We start from the raw sequence: 19,740 nt of genomic DNA, 5'->3' as shown, positions 1-19,740 counted from the left end.
ACAAATAAAAACAGATGAAACTCCAGGTTTGGGGGAACTAATGGTACGAGTCAAACATTACATACTGGAAATGGATGAGAAAACTTGCCCAGAAACATGCAGGAAAAGCATGACAAAAAACCCATCAGTCTGGGACATCTAATATATATATTTTTTTTTAAAGCAGATAGGACAGGCCTTCAAGTTTTCTAGCCTCATTTTAAAGTCTTCTCACCTTACAAAGTGCATTTTGCTCTTTTTTTACCCACCTTGGAAAGAAAAAGGGGGATGAGCTGCCTTGATGACAGCTGATCTCAAACAAAGGAATAAATTTCACTTGGCGGTGCACCACCATAACAAACACCCAAATCGGAAAGTTTTGTATTACGCAATGGATATTAAACAAACGAACCAACCCAGTCTCCTGCTGGTGGAGTCTTAAGGCTGCCAAAGCTGGGGGCTTACAACTGAGCTGTAATGTGTCTTATACATCTTATGTATCTTATACACACACGGTTATATTAGCTGCAATAATAGCATAAAAGTGCCTTCTTACCAATAATATTATGGTTATGAAGGAGTACTATTGAAGGGTGGAAAAGAAAGCATGTTTTCAGGAACAAGGCTGATTGACTTGAGTTGCAATACTTCAAAGAAACAGTCATTCCAATTTAATGCTTTTCCAGAAAGAGGAGGAAATTGAGCCTCCTGGCTTTTAAAAGACAGTTTGAGTGCCTAATACAGTGTTAAATCCAGGCAGTTTCATATTTGGAGTTTATTAAAGCATAATTGTTTTTGTTTTGTTTCTCTTTCCTTTCAGTAAATGAATGGCTCCTCAAGTAAGTAAGACAGAGCAGGCAGAACCCATAACCTCAGTGGAATGCTACTACTGTGAATTGACATAATCTAGAATGCACCCAACCTCACTCTCTTTGGGTTCGCCGTAGCACGTGCAAACGTGCTGTAGGAAAAGAGCTGCCATGTTGGAAACTCAACTAAAAATTCATTCATATGATCGGTGGTAATCAAAAAAAAAAAAAGTAAAAAGACAGTATTACAGTAAATGTGATTACAATTTTGATACAGTTTTCCTGAACTAATTTAGCTTCACAGAGAAAGACTTTTCAGCCTTTGTACATATGAAATTCTTCCTCTTTTACCCCCTCCCTCAAATTTAAAAAAAAAAAAAAAAAAAAAAAGAAAAAAGGTGGCTCGGTACAGCATCAAAGTGGAGTTGTGTTCTGTGTGCCAAGTAATCCTTGGAAAGCTCTCATTATTTCACTATCATTAATGGATACTGACAAGACAGAACAAGACGACTGTAGAGGAAACTTATTTCTAGGTTATGATCTTTCTGTTCATTTAATTAAAAAAGGGACAGACTTTGAGAGATAAGTATTGTAAATATATCACTGCAGAATATAAAGGAAATTGAAATATTTCCCTCTTTGTCACATATCTGTAGTAGGAATTGCCAAAATCAGAATTGATCCATTTTCTGTTTCTTGTTTTACAACAGGTCATATGTTGTGTTGGTTACTATTAACAACTCAATAAATGTGTTTAACAAATTAATTTAGCAAACTTGCTTTGATTTATTTTTTCCTTTCTGAAATAGGAAGCCTCTGCTACTTGTGGCTGCATTATTTGTGTTTTTCTTTTTTCCTTTTTTTCCCCTTTTTTTTTTTTTTACTACATTTCTTTGTTTGCAGCCAATTTAAGTGAGTTAATGGCAATTGGGAACGCACTTAAAACTAGTATAACTAACTCCACTTTATGGTCCATCATTAATAGGAGCTGCGCTCAGAAGCACACAGCAGTTGAAAAAAACAAAATTGCCATTTTCTCTGCTGAATCCATTATTGGGACAAACAAATTCAGATCCTGTAAATTGGTAATGGAAAGGGATATCTTTTCTTTACAGATAAAGCAGGAGCTGACCAAGTAAAAGCGAATGCCTTTTTTCTTGTTTATAATGGTCATTCACTGTGTTTGGTTACTGTCAAGAACTCAATAAATGTGTTTAACAAGTTCACGTAGCACACGTTTGACCTTCTTGCACGCTAAGGAATTTTTTTAAATTTCTTTTTTCTTTAAATCTGGAGAGAGGACAGACCTCATGCTATTCCATTCCTAACACTCACTTTATAACATGTTGAAGTTCACAAAAAATAAAATGAAGCTAAAAAGTACCATGCCTGATCAATGAATTATTTATACCAAATGGAAAAACAGGCACTACAAGAAGCATGAGGGAACTGAACCACTATAAGGAAGTTGTAAATGTTGCAGGCCAACTAGCTTTAACATGACAACCACATTATTTCAATTTGGCTGAAGAGAACAGTGCAGGTAGCATCAGATAGGAAACTCCTGAGTCTGTGTTGCAGACAGTGGTTTGGAATGATTGCAACTTTTGTGTGACTTCATTTATGACATGAAAGGCAAAGTTATCAGGAGGTGAAAACATGCATGGGCTGGCCTTCGGGGGACCCTTAAAGCAGGTACATGGATGTAGATGGAAACCTGTAAGGAACCCAAAGTCGTCAACAATTCAGTTTCTCATCGAAAGGTGCAAAGAAGTCACTAGTGAAAGAGAAGAGGTTGGCCTAGATAGGCTGTGGCACAGTGATGCTGTATTTGTAGGAGGGGTCTGGGCTGATGACCCCGACCCAGGGTGCTATTAGCACATATATAGTACCTGATCCTTGAGTTATTTCATTTCAAGCATTTCAAATTACTTCCATATGCCAGTTTAACGCTGTGCAGTGATCTGAAAAATCCACAACACAGCTACAGAAACGTCACACAGTGACTATTACACTGTAGATTAATATTGTCAACTTTTGCAACTGAAATAAAACAAAATTTTCACCTTAGATTTACCTAGCTAATAAAAAATAAAAAGCACCATTTAATATTTTTGAGTTGCCATAGTGATCTGTAACTTTTAAACTTGTGGTGTTGGGATTGTTTCCACTACTTTTTTGGGTGGTTTGGGTTTTTTGAAGCTTCTCCTAGGATTGCTAAGGTTGTAGAATAAAGTTACTGAGAGCACAAGCTATACAATGCTTCCATCTATACTTTTGGACAAATATCTAGCAGTTGTGGATCCAGGTTTGTCAGTGACAGAAGGTAGGGAAGATAAGCCAGGCCTCCATTATAAAACTTTTAATAAGTAATAAAACCTATTTTCTATTTTACTGAAAGCTGATTGAAGGGATTTAAGAGGAGGAAGAGATATGATAGAAGGGACTAGTCCTAGGAAGGAGTCATGCTGTGCTTTGGATTAGGTGAGACTGCGATATAGAAGCCCCGCAAATAGAGAAACGGAGCAATCATACTGGGACACCAAAAATATATTTGTCAACATTTCCAGCTCCATTTTGTGAGCTAATGAACGCCATCTTGCCATGATTTGTATAGGTTTTTGTTTTAATCATAGATTGCAGTAGAAATAGACCAAACCAAAGCTTAGAATTAAATATCTTGTGTATTTCTCACATTTCAGAAGTACTCAAATCTAGACATCGAGCTCCAGGATTTTCAGATCAGGCACATTCCTCTGTGTCAAGAGACACTGAGCATCCAAAGAAAGCCACACCTTATCATGAAGCCTTTAAGCAAAAAGATAAAATTTCAGTATCAAACAGCTGGCACAAAGACAATCTTCCAGTGTTTGGAGTCTACACAGCATGGCAACATGTGCATACAGTAATCCCTCCAACTTGAGTGCTTTCTGTCCACGATGCTCACCAGAAGCCTGGCTGCACACAGAGCTCAGTACTTTGTAGTAAGTGCTGAATTTGTGGCCTCGATACCATCCCTGCTGACGCGATTCAGATTACGAGTGAGATTTTTTGCTTGTGATAAGGCTCAGTACAGGCATGAGGTACCTGGCAGGGAACATAAACCTGGCAGCGGTCCTCGAGGAACAGTCAACACCACAGGCAGGACCAGGTCGCCATGCCATGATGATAACAGACATTAACAACCTAATCCTGGGAGGAAACACTCAGATTTGATCTTCTGCTATCACAGTTAAGAATGTGGTATCAAACCAGGTACCAAACTTATCAAGCTAATTTCATGACAAAAAGCATGAGAAAATTCAAGTTTACAGTACTGTAAAAGCCTCTGTTTCAAGTAGTATTCAAAAAAGTGTAATACTTAGCCAAATTTTATAAGCTCCATGTTTCCTTTAATCAAAAGGAAAAGCGACTTCCATACAAAAAAATAAGAACTAAATAGAATCTGTGGGTTGAAAACAAAGACCTTCAGCATAATTGTACCTATAGACAGCATACATTTGTCCTTACACTATTCCGGCCCTGAAAACTGAACCAGCAAGCAAACATCTCAAGGATCTGCCTGGAAGCTTGGAGATTTTATAATAAAACAAACTTCTATGAATCAGAAAATATCCTTTCTCACCATTTAAACCTTTTGCTTCTCTATAAAATATATACTCTGAGAGAAGAGGGGGTGAGGGAAATGGTGCTGAGAAACCTGAGATCAAGGCACTGGCAGCCTCCAGCAGGGCTGGGAACGGTTACACGCGAAGCAGCGCAGGGCTGCACTCCCCTACACGGATCCACAAACTCCAACTGCGACAAGCCACTCAATCAAAAAGGTAAATCGGCCAGCAAAGATCGAAAGAACTTAAAAATCATCCGAATTCATGTTTTTATGAATAGCGTTGCTTGCTCCGAGGGTCCCTACACTGTTCCACATCTTGACCTTAAGAAATGTCAACAATAACTGCTGCTCATGTGGTATTAGTTTGTCAGGCACCTGAGACACTGGGGGCCTGGTGGGAATGGGGTGCCAGCAGCCAACATCGTTGTAAGTACTTCGCATGCAATGGTGTTTCAATTCGTAAGACTTTTCAAAACATTTGTTATAGAACAAAGGAGAAAAAACCCTTAGGATAATACTTCAGAATCCTTCCTGCTTCGTACCGACCCTGCCTTTATTCTCCCCATTTTGGTTTTCAGGGAGGTTCACACCTTCCTACTTCCAAAACTAGCGTTCCCTTTCAATGTTATAAGCAGATCTGAGCAACGCAATAAAGGCTTACCCCACAGAATTACAATACTGGCACAAAAATACAAGAGTTGGAAGTCTCTTGATATTAACTGTTTCTGGAATCAATATATTTCAGCTGCCATTAAAAAACTTAATATAAAAAGAGCTGCTACATCTATTGATTGATGAAGAGGAGTTGGAAAGCTGGATATGATTGCACTCAAAAGGCCAAGACCTGAAAGCAAATAAAACCCCTCCAACATTTAAGGTATTCCTTATGATCTTTAATATTAAGGAGGAGGGGTGGCTTGTTTTTTTTTTATTTTATTTTTTAAAGTAAGCAGGGTTAACAATACTGAAATTCCATCTCAATCTGAAAATAAAGCCGAAACTTTCCTAGGCCGCTGCTTTCAGGAGCTGAACCTTCCCCAAAAGTCAAGAACTGAAGGGAAAACTAACAGGTCAGTATATTTCATTGCAAATACCAGAAATGCAACCAAGAGGCAGATGTTTTGCATGTTCTGCTGTACACCTCCACGCTTTAGTACTTGACACTACCCAAAAAATCCCAGGTGTTTAGTTCCTATACTCAAAACAGTATACATTTTTCAGGGAGATCAGCCATAACTGCTCCATGTTTTGATTTTTTTTTTTATTAGATTTTATTCCCTAGATGTAATGGCTGACAAAGCATAGAGAGTTTGCTGTAAGAAATGCTGATTTACTAGCAAATGGCTTACCGCAGTTCTCAACAGCATACCGTAAAATTATTCAAGGAGCCTGTTTGCACAGTAAAGAACAAGAACCATTTATAATACAAAACGAAATGCAGGCAAACATTTTCTGTTTCCTAAAGTGTCAGGCTTCCAGTCTAATAAGTAAAGATGTGTCAAACACATACTCAGAGCAGAAAATGAAAAACAGGATAATAAATCTTCTAAGGATGGGAAAATAACCCTTAGTATTTAAGTAGAGGAAAAAAATCCTTAGAAGACGTATTAGAAAAATAGAAAGAAAAAAAAAATCAACACAGTTTATGAATTTAGGCATATGCTCTCACCCTGTAGGGGAAGAAAGATCTAGAGAGTCAAAAGTAAATCCAAGCGGAACAAAGTTACAGCTGCAAAAGACTATAGTCGCCCCAGAACGAAGGTTAAGGCAATGAACTTCAGCCTTGGGTAGCTATTCTCAGCACGAGGAGACAGTCAACATCTAGCAAAGAGATCCCTGAGACATTCAGGTATTTGCATCCAGGGCATATGTTCAAATGCAGAAATTGATCAAGGGAAAAGCAATGCTGAGTCACATTCAGAATGTGCTTCCTGATTCCTTGACTCCATTCTGGATGTGTCTCCTCAATGCTGTATTGGGTGATGTTGTGAACCTATCTCTAGGGCTGCACAAAGAAATCACCGTCTGCCAGAAACACCTCATGCTTTGCTTCGCCTGCTGTCCTTCTGCACACCTATGCTTTAGTTGAGACTACTTGGAACTTAATATATGCAAAGCTAATGTCCAAAGAGCAAAGCAGAACTCACTCTTTTGTAACAATGACAGTAGGATTAGCTGAGGAAAAGAGAGCGCAATCAAAACACAAAGAAGGATTTAATTATGAGCCACTGTAAATATGATTGTTGCACCCTGACTCACCTGCGTCAGGGTTATGTCTTACAAGGGCAGCACCTCATCTCCAAACTTCTCCCAAGTGCCAGGATTCAGAACACACCACTTTTTTTTAGATGGTTCAAGGTTTATTCCTCCTATTTTTGTTACGCCTTAGTAGTGTTTCTCCCTGGGGAAGGGGGAGCGAGAAGGGGAAAGTAAAGATCACCTGAAAAATTCAGCTCTGTATGCAAGTTTTGAGTCAAAGACAAAGATTTGTTTAAACTGGTTTTTGTTGCTTTGGCTAAGGGTCCTTTGGTAGCAGTCACACGGTATAAGTTGAACAAAATCCTTTACATGGAAAGCTGCTGGTATGCTAAACTATGAGATGGTGGAAAGAGAAGGAAAAGGAGAGGAGAGGGTGGAGCCAGGAACTGGATGAAAAGATTAACTGACTGAGGGGGGGCGGGGGGAACACAACCAAAAAAACCCTCCACCCACAACCACAAACAACCCACACGGGAAATCTGCGATACCTGGTTATACAATGATTAGGTCCCTGGGAAGAGACAAAGATAACACTGGAAAAACTATAAAAAAAAGTTGGGTTTTTTCCTCCCCAAAGTATAAATAATGGCAAGGAACAAGCATGAAGTCCTACCAACAGCACTAGTAAATTCAAGTTGATAAAAAGACCAAAAATAAAAGAGCAAGGGGGTGATGTTTATTGTATACATCTACACATGACACTTTTCAATTTTTTAATTTTTTTTTTTTTTTTTGTAATGCAGTTGACCATTTGACAGGGAAAGATAACTCGTCCTTAACATTAGCACTTCAGACTTGTAGCCTAAGAAACTCTTGGATAACTGCCAGATTTAACTTGCAAGATGAGTAGGTGATTGTAAACTACACATGGTAAAGAGGTGGGAATATGTCAACATGATGAGGAAACACCATGTTAACATTCAAATATGTGATAAAAATCTTATGAAGGTTATGTTAAGACAACATAGAAAGTCACAAGCATAAGAGCAGAAAACAGAATTCAGGGAAATCACAAGGGCAAAAGATTGATCTTTTCCCTCTGTCCTGCATTTTTCCCTTGATGATACAATCATACAGCAGCAAGATGATTTCAGCTTTCTGCCTTCTTTCAGGCATAATTTAAAATTTGACAGCAATACAAATAATAGTGACATTTTCAGACATTCATGCCAAAGTTTTGCCATGCCGGAGGCTTCGTTCATTAAACATTTATTTATATCTGTGGTCTATGAGCTACAGATTTACCGAAATGGAACTCCATTGACAAACATTTCACCCAAATGCTGCCTGCATTCCTTCAACACAGATGGCCAGCTGAAATGCTTGCGTTAAAAACTAAATCACTGAAACTCTGCCATAGCATAAGCAGTGGCAAGAGAACAGACCGTTCTATGTGGCCTCTCCTTAAAGCACATGAACTAACTAATGTAAGTATCCCTTTTTGAGATCTGAAATCATCTAGCCCAAATTACAGGACAACAGGACTTTGGCTCTGAAAAGTCTTGATGAATCCCAGCATAATTCAAAATAACAAATTATGAAGCGGGTACAAAATAATTCCAGCCTTCAAGTTTTGGGAATTGTCTCTTCCCCCACCTCCTTATACGTCACTTGCCTTACGTGCAAATAGAGAGAACATCTTCATAGGGAACATACTTTCCTGTAAGCACAAGAAATGCCAGCGGACATAGTTGTTACCCTAGGTGAGATTTCTGTAGGGACTCTAAATGATCTGAACTGAAACATTAATACAGCTCGGCTTTTTGGTGGGCTGATACAGCCAAGGAAAAAAAAAATAAAGCAGGTGACATTCACCTAGTCTTCTAACAACAACATTATTTCTACTGAACATCTGCCATTCAACTCTGTTTTGTCACCACACTGTTCCAGGGAGGCAACGTATGACGTTTCAACGGCACTTGGGGTACAGCTTCACTGTGGACGTACAGCCCTGGTGCTGGCTTTCAGCTCGGAGCCCACCTGCCTCCTTCCTCCCCCCACATCATTCTTGCTCTGGCAGCTCAGCCAGCTCTTCAGTGTGTTAGTGTCTCTCAGATTCTCCTATTCCCATGAACTTTCCATGCACAGCAAGATAATTATTCACAGGGCAGGGATATATTTTCCCACAAATCATTTAGAGCCCTGTTTTCTCACCCTCTGTTTAAAGAGTAATTAGCCCTATCTTTTAAAAATAAAAATTCCAAACTAGATAAAAGAGGTTGGCTCATAAAGCAGTTACAGCACTGCCTAGATTTTCACTGCACATGCGAACAGTGGCTACCTACAAGCTAAGGGCAAACTGAAAGCTCAATTCCCTGAGCAAGGATTCATATCATTACATGGCAAGCTACCAGGCGACTCTTGTGACTGGCACTCAGGATTGTTATGCTTTTGTATGAGTTACATTTCACAGGAGGCTCATCTGCACACACCAGTGCCCGAGGCTGCAAGCCTGAAAGCAAGCAAGTCTCCAGCAGCCCCACTGCACGGCCCACAGAAACACATCAAAAAGCTGATATACGGCTATGCCGTTGTGATTCACCATGTTGCTACACTACAAATCAAACAAAACAACAGACATCACATCGACCACTATTTATGAGGGCACAACGCTAGGAATACATGGCATGCCTTTTGCTTCCCAGCCTTGATACGTCCACGCTAGTTTTTAATCACACAAATTTCAGTATCAGGTAGATCAGAGAGCAAAGTACATAAGCTAGTTACTACTCGCTTGTCCTGATGCCCACACATAAATAGGTGCTGGGGACAAGCAAAGTAGGCATTAGGAGCAAGCAAATTAGTTTGGCATTCCTTACCTCTGTCATAGTCTTTATATACACGTATCAGTTTTGGTTTCCAACACAGAAGTGTTTCCGCAAAACTACAGACCACATATTCTATTATGATACACCTTTTCATTCAGAAGCAGTGCACGCAACTGGGTAAACAAGAGACATGGGAAATCTGGGGCCTAGTTCAAGCTTCGAGAAACTGTACCGAGGAATAACAAAACTGTTTGTACTCTGTTTACATCTACTTGATGCTGCACTGATTTGGAAAGGACTGTGAGCTTGCTACCCACATCAAATGGAAGAGAAAGGAAACCGCAATCTTAAAGGCAGGAATGAGGTTAGATTTTTTTAGGCTGTAACAGCTTGCTTTTTTATGATATTTGTTCGCATGGCTACTGTGATTATTTTTTTTAATGTTTTATTACCTCTTCAATTTTAATATCTCAGAATAATAGTATCAAGTTCTTTTTCCTCATATTTATTTATTTGCAGTTTTATAATAAATTTTATCAAGGTAATGAGAAAGTTGCTTGTTTGGGGCATTTAGGGGGAGAATATGACCTATGAAAATGATGTTAAGGTTCCTTACGTAAAGGATTCTTCAAAGTTAGACTGTACAGGAAGAAGGTGACATATTTGATATCACCTTCATGCTTCCCAAAGTCAAAAAACATCGAAAGAGACAAACACAAACCAAAAACTTCCCCAAACTTTACAGCCTTAAAATATATTTTCTTTTAATAGAATTTACCCTTATTTGATTTACAAAACAGAGCACAGAAATAATGTTTTTCTGCAAGCAGCTCCATAAATATTGTGAAATGACTAACAAGAGGCACTCAGCAACGGAATCTAGTTGCTTTTATAGTCTAGGATTTGTCACTGTGAATCAGAAGGTATTGTGAAAGGGTAGTAAAGTTTGGTGAGTGATTGTGACAGGCTGGAGCTCAGCAAGGTAAGCAACCCCTTTGCGCTTCAGGAGTGGGCATCTTATGATAGGGGAGAAGAAAGGGGAAAAAAAGAAAATCAGACAAGATTGATTCAAGATTTTTCTCTTAAGGAAATTTTTCACGTTAACAGTCATTTCAATGCTAATGTCAACATTTTTTTGGAAGAAGTAGTACCCTGTAACATTCATTAGGGATGTCATAATCATCCCACAACATATGGTGTCTCAAATCCAATTACTTTTCTATTCAAACCATGACCTTGAATAGGCTTTTAAAAGAAGAAAGAACACAGAAACAAAGCTCCTTTTGCTTATTTTATGGCTTAGTGGCATACTACTGAAATTCAGAGTTATGTCAAACTGGCTTTTTGTTTATTTTTCTTTCTGTTGTTTTCTAAATTTAAGAAACTTATGGAAACTTATTTTTTAATAAAGTAGTGGTGGCGACATCTATTTCCTAAGTCTATTTGCACATTAAATGCAGCATGTACATAGAAAAGAGCATTTTGACACACATTAACTAGCCATTGGCTGGATTTGGTTTAAAGTATCTCTATTCAGAAGGTTAACATTGAAGCTCTCTGTATCCTACGCAGCCTGAAGCTCAAATTTCTCTTTGCGTTGTGATAGCCTCATAACCCAGATGTGCAAGAGGCTCACACTGACCAGGTTTCCCTCACTGCAGCTGCCTGCTTTGTATCATTTCTGAACATAAGTCTTTCCACCTCAATCAACACAAAGAAGAACAGAAAAAGAGTCTCTTTCTAGGGCTATTATTTAGGCCCTACAACTGGCTAATTCAGGAAAGAAAAGAAACCCTTTTCCTCCGTATTTTTTCCTTTTGAAAGCACTAACTTCACACAAGGATTATCTGGCGATACTTAGATAGAGCTTTTCTTCTGTGAACAGCTTCCCCCATGTGATTTTAACAGAAGCTCCAAGGGTATTTTACTTATGTGAAGATCTAAAACTCTGACCCATTCTACGTCAAACACGTTATGTCTCCACAAAATGAGTTCTTTATGCCTATAAATGATATCTTATTGGAACTTCTCTGCTTGCCACAAGAATAGGGATATCACCATGCTGCTGCACAAATACATACAGAAATAATACTGATTGTAGAAAGTTTACAATTACTTGCCATCTTTTTGCAAGTTCTTCCTAAAACAGATTATGTTGTAACAATATAAACACCCATGCCTTTAATGGTACAATTAAATCTGGAGCAATTAGTGTAGATAGTTACCATAGTTCTTCACTGAGCTTTGCTTAAATATCCCAAATCATTCTTGCATTTTAATGCATTAAAATATGTAATTAGCTTTAGCATATGGCCATTTATTATGCACAGTCACTGGAAATCAAGCTCATTTTGAATGTATTTTCTAATTGATATTTAGAAACACTGACAGACAAAATAAGTGTTGGAGTTATACTAAACACAGATAAACACACTAACATAAACTTCTCTTACCCTTTTTAATGGTGAGGAGAACATTAATTCGAGACATTCACTCATGAAAATACTGACAATTTTCCTCTTAACTTTTAGGTAACCTACAAGCTATGGAAAGACCAAGCGTGGTTAATATTTTTTAAAAAGAAGCATTGATGGAAGAAAAATCCAGGGGGAAAAAAAAAAAAAGCAGCCAGGGTATATACCATGCAAAAAAATGAACTGAAAGGACTGACTTGTCTCAATAGCCATCAGTATTATTCATGGGAATAGAGCTCAGCAAGAGAAGCCATCTTTTAAAATATTCCACATTTGTAATGTTATTTATAACGTGAACTGAGCAGAATGAGAAGCTGACAAGCACTGCAATAGGAAATATGGTCATTCAAGAGAAGAAGTAATCAGCTTTCTGGGACTTCCCCGCAGCCTGGGGCCTGCGAGATGTTTGTTCCACCAGAGGCTGTACTTGCAATCTGTGACGAATCACTGCCCCCTCTTGTGTCTCTGTTCGCACCTAAAAAAATGCAGTAAAACCTTAGCACAATAGGGAAGGATTGATATAAGAACAGCCACATAAACAATTCAGATACTGCAGTAATGGAAGCCCTTATAAAGTTTTGGATATATTCACAGCGCAGACACAGCCAGAACCGTGCAATATTTCCCATCACTTTTTTTTTTAATGAAACCTCCAGGGATACAGAGAGAGAAACCTAATCCCCATCCAATGCCACGAAGAATTCTTAGATCTGCCTGACCAGCAAGAATAGAGCCGTCAAACTACAGCCAGCAATGTTTAGATAACTATATTTAGATAACGATGTTAATTTTCCAGATGCCTTGAGAATGACATACCACCCTTTCTAGACGAGGTAACCAAAGTAGACTTCAGTAGCTAGTTCAGGGCTCCTAAAAAAAAAAGTAAATCCACCCAAATGCCAAGTTCTGTGCCCAGACTGCAATTTCAAATAGTCATTTTCCATTTCCAGTCCATTTCACTGCTTGTGTATTTTTTCTCTGCATCTTCTCCCTCCCCATAGTGAGCATGAAGATAAGCATACTGAAAAGCTTGCTGAGCAAGATCAGATAGTGTTAAAAAATAAATAAATAAAATCAAAGTATACCAAAGTCTGTTTCATCAAAGCTTAGAACAGGCTTTCATAAAATCCACAAACAGCAAGATAAACTAAATATTATGAGAAAAGGAAAATGTTACTTTAAAAGCAGAAACGTAAGGTTAAGGGTAAAAAAAGAGGATAGTAAAATGAAACAAACGTAAAACAAAACCAGTAGCAACTATTCTTGTGTCATGTCGCTCAGAATAAGTCAAGTAAGACAGTAAGAGATGCTTCTACTAATATTGAACACTGTCCTTTCAGGATGCTGTTTAATACTGGCAAAATACAGGGAGGACAGAAGAACTAACAATGTCTGACAGCGAATAGAAAAAGTACATAAATTCAGTGCTTAACGAGAAGACCAGTATAAGTGATACGATTCAGCTTAATTAGCAACACTTTTAAGAAATATTAATGTCTACACAATTTTTAGAGGTGGGGGATGCTTTCTTGAGGGGAACTGGAATACAAAAACACATACACAAGAATGTCCTGTTTTGTGAAACAAAGAAATCTCTTCCTCAGACCTCTGTATCATCTTTCACTGTGCTGAAGAGCCGTTGCCATGAGACAAATGTTGCCAAATTTTTTTTCATGTATTTGAAGGCCCAAGTTCAGCAATGATCGATTTTTGATGGTGACTTTACAGAGACAACACAATGTGCAAGTGCAATGACATACAAATTACAGAACAATACCTACTGAAGAACGAAAAGTATGAAGTACCGTACTCATTAAAATGCCTCACTGTGAACAATTGCTTAGTTACCACTCCACAGCATGTGCATGATGTAATTCTAAAACTGAACTATCCTACTGTATCTAGAAACACCCTCCCAAATCTCTAAGCATTATTTTTATTTTCTTCATTAACTGCATCCTTTACCTACTGAGAAGAGGTAGGTAGAAGATGACTGAGGCGGCCTTCTCTCATGAACTGTCATAATTGCTTTTGTTTTTATTTTCTGTCAGCAGCTGCACGATGACTACTGCAGTTCAAGGCTGAAATTCACATCCTAGCATTTTGCTTCCCCTTCTTCTCGTGGCAGTAGATGAAGTACTCCTTTCTCCCAGATGCGTTTCAGCACTCCAGAAGTATTTGCATTTGATTACACTGGGAAAAATCCTCTAATTGGTAAACCATTTTGTGTTTCTTAAGAACGGAAGGTGATACAGAAGTACAAGATGTAGAGGCTATGAGAGGAGACTCCCAGCCCACCTGGATACGGTAATGGGAAAAACTGGCACTAAGACCCCAGATACTGCACACAAATGCACGAGAAACAACAAGCTAAAATTAATGCATCATCACATACACCACTATCACTCTTGTTAATAAACAAAAAATAACCCAGAACCTTATCACTGATACTGACATAGCCGGTATCACTGAAACCTTGCCAGCTGATACCTGGGGCATTGCCCTGCCCCATCCCTTCCCTCACATACCCCAGTACATTCACTGCCCTGGAAAGGGACACAGAAGCACTGTACTCATCTTCTCTACTGATATCAAACACAAGGAAGAGGACTCAATAAGACCTTCATTCAAGTTCATTCATTTGACATTGGAAACTAGAGCCAGAGCCAGCACACTGCTTGTATTTATTTATAAAGTATCATGGATGAACAGATTGATGAAGGAGCTTGCCTAGTCTAGGAGGAAATTATAAAAAGTGTGTCGAGCTAGGACTGCCCAGTGTTCACAGTTACAGACAAGAATGCCCCAAACCTGATGTTGCTTTCTTCCCTCATTTTCATGGGATATCTGTGGTCCCGCTCCTGTAAGACAGTCAAATCCTGGGCCTGGCCTTTCCTTTAGAAGAGGCCAAAGAGCAAAGACATCGTAACCTAATCATTACCCCTCATAGAGCACTCTCCTGTTCCTACCAAAAGGGTACAGCAGCAGTCCTGATTTGACCACAGAGTCTCATGAATCCCAATTTTAAAACTGCTGAAAGAAGCATCATTACCTGCAGGGAGTTGAAATCTGACGAATCAGCATTATGTCCTCAACTCCATACTGCCTGGACACACAGCAGAATCTCTTCCATTTTCTGAAACTTTGTCATGCGGAGCAGATGAGTAGAAGTTCAAGACCTAAAGGCAGCAACCAAAACAGAAACACAGCCTGAGTTGAAGTTACATCACCCACGCTTGAGAAGAACCTTTTTTATCCACCTTCATTGAGTCAGCCAAAACTTGTTTAAAGAAACTCTCCTGGATGGCAAACCCCAGGCACCTACAAACTTTGTAGAATCTGTGTGAAGACTTAGAACCTTGGTGCAACAGAATGTTCCCATATAAACCCACACAGTATGCCGATACTATAGTACATAAACCCAACAACAGTTAAATTTTAAAACAAACAGAGTCTGATCGGTATTGTGTCCTCACTTAAAATCCCTTTAGCCAGCATATTTGAAGTTCAGCCGGGCACTGTAGGCAGTTACATTTATTCATTTCTTTAATAGCAAATTTTCTTCTCCTTGTATATTCCATTTTGTTTCTTAATTCCATCAAACTAAAGTTCCTTTGCACGATTTTGCATACCATTCTAAAGTACAAGATGAACATGTTTGTAAAAGGCTCATTAAATTACTACCTTGTGCTTTACAGTATTATGGCAAGTTAAAATTGACTACAGCTTTCCCTTAAACCTGTGAGACACTGTTGTATCCACCTGTGTGCTCGTTTGCTAAGGAACCAGTGTTAATAAAAAGATACCAATTCTTCTCTCCCCTACTGCTCAAAACATTGTAACTTTTATTTATATGTATTTTTATACGCACACAAGAAGTGCCATACATGTGGCAGTCACCAATTATTCTATAATGGTTATGGGCGTTCATATGAAACAACTCTGGCATACAGATGCTACTATCTTTGTCTCATGTTTTCAGAGCCCTGAGGATTTTCATTTTTTAGGTTGATGCCATAATTTCTCATGTTGTCAGTTCCAAATGTGTATTGACAAGACTGTCAAGAAGTTGCCTTTTGTGCATTTATTTTCTCTCCCTCAGTTAATTCAACACTTTTCAAATTGTGAGAAAGATGATTTATCCTTTAAGGTGTAAATAAATTCAATGGAGACAACGCATTTAGATTTATTTCTGTTACAGTACAATTAGCTGTTCCTTTCCATTGAAACTTTATTTTTATATGACCCATTGGCATTCAACTAATATCCAGCTTTTTGGTCCAGGACTTAGGAAGAAAAGAACTCAATGGATGATTTTATTAGATAACATTCTATGCAGTTCCATGCTATAGCAAAATTCTGTATTATAAATACTGTATCTTAGCACTCTTAGTTTTCTATTCTCCATCATAGATATCACCAAAATGAAAAATACTATGGGTCAATTTCTAGATAAAAGAAATATTCATTCCTCCTTCAACAGTCAATAAACAGAAATTTATGTGATATTTCCCCCAGACAATTCTTCAGACTAAGAATCACTGCAACATGTAACCAGAGTCTAAATATCAGATTTAAGAGCTGGAAAACATATGTCAGTAGGATGCTCAGGTAGCAGAAGGAGGTGCTAGAGTAAGATGGTCAGTTGGGAGGGAGGCAGGCTAGTCCTCAAGAAAAACAGCAATAGCTTGATAACAAAATAGCTTTTTAGTTGAGACCGAACTGGTCGTCACAACCACAAAACACTCATAATTTGTTAATAATCTAAGCATCTAATAAAATTGATTATTTAGCAATATTAAAAATCTCACTTGAGATCAATCTCACTTGATCTCTTCTCACGTAATCAAATCTTCCCATTTGCCTTTCATTTATGTACAAAGGAGCGGCGTAGAATTTGTTCAGACGTGAAAGTAATTTCCATGGAATAGGCTTTTCTCAACCTGAGAATAAACCTACTAAAAGAAATGCTTCTTGAAATTTGATTTTTATTTTCAGTGACCACGTGAAAAAATGCCAGCTCTAGAGAACATTTACCACTTACTGGTGGCTTCAGTAGTCACCATTGTTCCCTGTGAAAAGGAAAATCTGAGTGTTACTGTGGATCATTTCTGACCATTTAACAAGCAACCACTGTAGCCTTGTACACATAGGCAAGGCAGATTCTACCACAGATGGCTATGTTTGTAATAAACAGCTGCTGATATTTATGAAGAAATTTCCAATCCATCATACCCCTATGGTGAACATGGTTTGTTGGTTTTTTTCTTTTTAGAAGAAATGACAGCGGACACCTTCTTGCAGGTTCCTTTAGATTAAACACATTAAATTTAATGGGAATGATTCCATCCACACACTGTCCCAGCCCAACATTGAAATGTCACCTCTGAACACCCCTAAAGGCCTTATTTTTCAGCTTGGAAAATGTGTTTCTTGTTAGCGTTACCGGAAAAACCACTTCAGGTTGATTACATTACTATTAATAACCTAGACAGCTTAAGCTAAACAGGATGTACAAGGCCTAAAATGGCTAGAGGTCCCCAAATTATAGCAAGCATGCATTTTAATCAAAAGATGATGAACGCATTGTTTAAAGCCAAGAAATTTATCCTCAAGCAACAACAACAAAACATCCTAAAGGCCTCCATCTCGAGCCAGCTGTGACATACATAGGAGCATGTTGTGGATTGCATTAAGGTAAAGTAGCAGCGATTGATCCCCTTATGGGAGGGAACAGGGTCCAGGCTGGGCAGTTTGCTAGGATCAACATCTGCCTGAATCTCGTCTTTTTGATTAAAAATCCCTGTAGTCTAAGCTAACCCCAACGTGTCTTTTAAAAGTAAGTTAAAAGGTTCCTTTAAAGTTACAGCTGTTGTTGTCTAAATCTCTCCTTTCTTGATGACATGACGCATATCTATGAGAAGGATTTCCATGCTCTCAGTGTAGAGGAAAGAACTGATGTTCCAATTAAGGCTTTTAATTCTTATGTCTCCAGAAAAGTTCAAATCTCTGCCACTAATATCTTTTTCTTTACATACTCTGAAAGCCCGGTCAGTCCGACCTTCAATCTTCTTTGCTTTCTGCACTTATCTCCTTTTCCTCCTTGTGATTCTGTATATATTCCCTTTCAGAATAGTTCATGTCCTCAAATTTCCCCCCCAGATTTGATGCCCGTAACCTTTTCGTATTAACATCTGAGCCCCATGGGATGCAACCTTGATTCCCTGGAAAAAAAGTCTGGAGTATCAAGAATAGCATTCCTCAATTTGTTTCAAGGTAAATATTTACTCAGTTTTGTTTGTTTTTAAAGAGCGGGTCATATAATTTTTCTGAGAAGCAGAGTTTATCAATTAATTTCATATTACTGAGCTACAATCACTCTTTCATTATAGGACCAAATATAACCACCACAAAAGTATAAAAGACACTTCGGGAGAAAATGGGGCAGGGGGGGAATTGCTGTAGAAGACGATTTATATTACCTCTTTTAAACACAGAAACGTGCTGTGGGACACACGTTTTGCACTTGTTTTTCTAATGGAGGGTTAAGTTCTTAGGCATTAAGCAGCAGCTAATTGTGTTGCCTTAATTCAGCAGCTACACAATTCCTGTCACAGACTCATTTTAATGAATGTCAAAAAGGAGTGATTTAATCCAGCCAGTTTTGATATTTCATTAAGAAAGGACGAAACCCAAACATTACAGATTCCACATTCCTATTCATCAAGCAGATCCGCTGAGTACAGATGGCACATTTAGCCACCTAGCCTACATCTGTAGGGTATTTTACACGTTGTAGAAATATTTTCATTACAGGGAAGGCAATGGGAATGTTGTGTCCTACCAAATCAATTCTACTGGTGTTTACATTAGCAAAAACTCATGATTAAGTATTAATACCTGAACAACATAGGTTATAAATAAAGTATGATGACTGGATATTAATTTTCACATTCTGAATGCAATGTCTCTTGTGATTAAAGGATCTGAAGCATGCCATAACTTCAATGTATTTTTTTTAATAGTACAATAAGTCTATCCAACTGTATGATATACTGAAGTTATGCTTAAGATACCAGTAAGTACACAGCATAATCCTCAATAACACAATTAATACTGAAGCCAACGCATTTCTTGGTCGCTGAAAGAGCCAGTAAATACAGCTGCAAAGTGAATCAAAAGGTTCTGTAGGAGAAGTGACACCTTAAAAGCATATTTTGAAAGCGCTAAGTATTACTACAAATGATTACTGGAGAAAATAAAACACAGTTTGCAAGGATCTAGTTCTTCTTTTCAAAGGGAAGATGATGAAAGAGAAGAGTTTAGCGTGTCTATGCACCCTTTTAGACTCCCTCTAAGAAGTAAAATAATGATGTGTCCTAAAAGGCAAGCCAGCAGATGAACCATAAGTATCGTGACCAACATACTGCTAGCTAAAATACATTATTATTCCACCTATCCTCTCGTTCAAAACAGAACAACATGGCAAACAGTTTTCAAAAAAAATGCCCATGCTAGAGAAACACACAAAGCCTCCTGTTGTATCTCAAAGCACTGAGGAATTTAAGCACAGGATTCATGACCTGTTCACTTTCAATCTTCAGTTTAAATCCTCTACTTATATGGCATTAAAACACTTAACATAGAATCTATACACACACACACCTCCTTAACTTTAGGGTAACTAACCATAATCTAAAATATAATCAATCATTGTTCATGCAGAACTCAAGGTACCATGCCAGTGGGAAGCATAAATTGCTATTCCAATAGCAAGGGTTTGTGTGCTGCATTTTTGTTTCACTTTGGATTTAACAATACTTGAAAGATTTTTCCCGCTT

The 19,740-nt window shown here is 38.2% G+C and overlaps 1 protein-coding gene and 1 long non-coding RNA gene across 7 annotated transcripts in view; one reads left to right on the top strand and one right to left on the bottom strand.

The window, feature by feature from the left end:
- Positions 1-1,554, top strand: part of CA10 (carbonic anhydrase 10) — a 201,871-nt gene extending 200,317 nt beyond the window's left edge. For all 5 annotated transcript variants that reach the window (XM_074607456.1, XM_074607451.1, XM_074607452.1 and 2 more), the window contains one exon: positions 800-1,554. In XM_074607456.1, the coding sequence (XP_074463557.1) occupies positions 800-822 (23 nt within the window). In that variant the 3' untranslated portion in view covers positions 823-1,554. The remainder of the gene's footprint in view (positions 1-799) is intronic.
- The window catches only part of LOC141751128 (uncharacterized), a 118,345-nt gene that overhangs the window by 36,404 nt on the left and 62,201 nt on the right, over positions 1-19,740 (bottom strand). The window contains exons 2-3 of one of the 2 annotated variants that reach the window (XR_012589868.1): positions 14,952-15,078; positions 10,422-12,374 (exon numbers count right to left, since the gene is read on the bottom strand). This is a non-coding gene — a long non-coding RNA (uncharacterized LOC141751128). Of the gene's footprint in view, positions 1-10,421; positions 12,375-14,951; positions 15,079-19,740 lie in introns of those variants that run through there. The other variant, XR_012589867.1, reaches the window with a different exon arrangement.

Source organism: Larus michahellis, chromosome 14 (genome assembly GCF_964199755.1).
Source record: "Larus michahellis chromosome 14, bLarMic1.1, whole genome shotgun sequence".
Taxonomy (NCBI): Eukaryota; Metazoa; Chordata; class Aves; order Charadriiformes; family Laridae; genus Larus; species Larus michahellis.
Note: the sequence above shows the minus strand (reverse complement) of the source record. Positions and strands in the feature narration are given on the sequence as shown.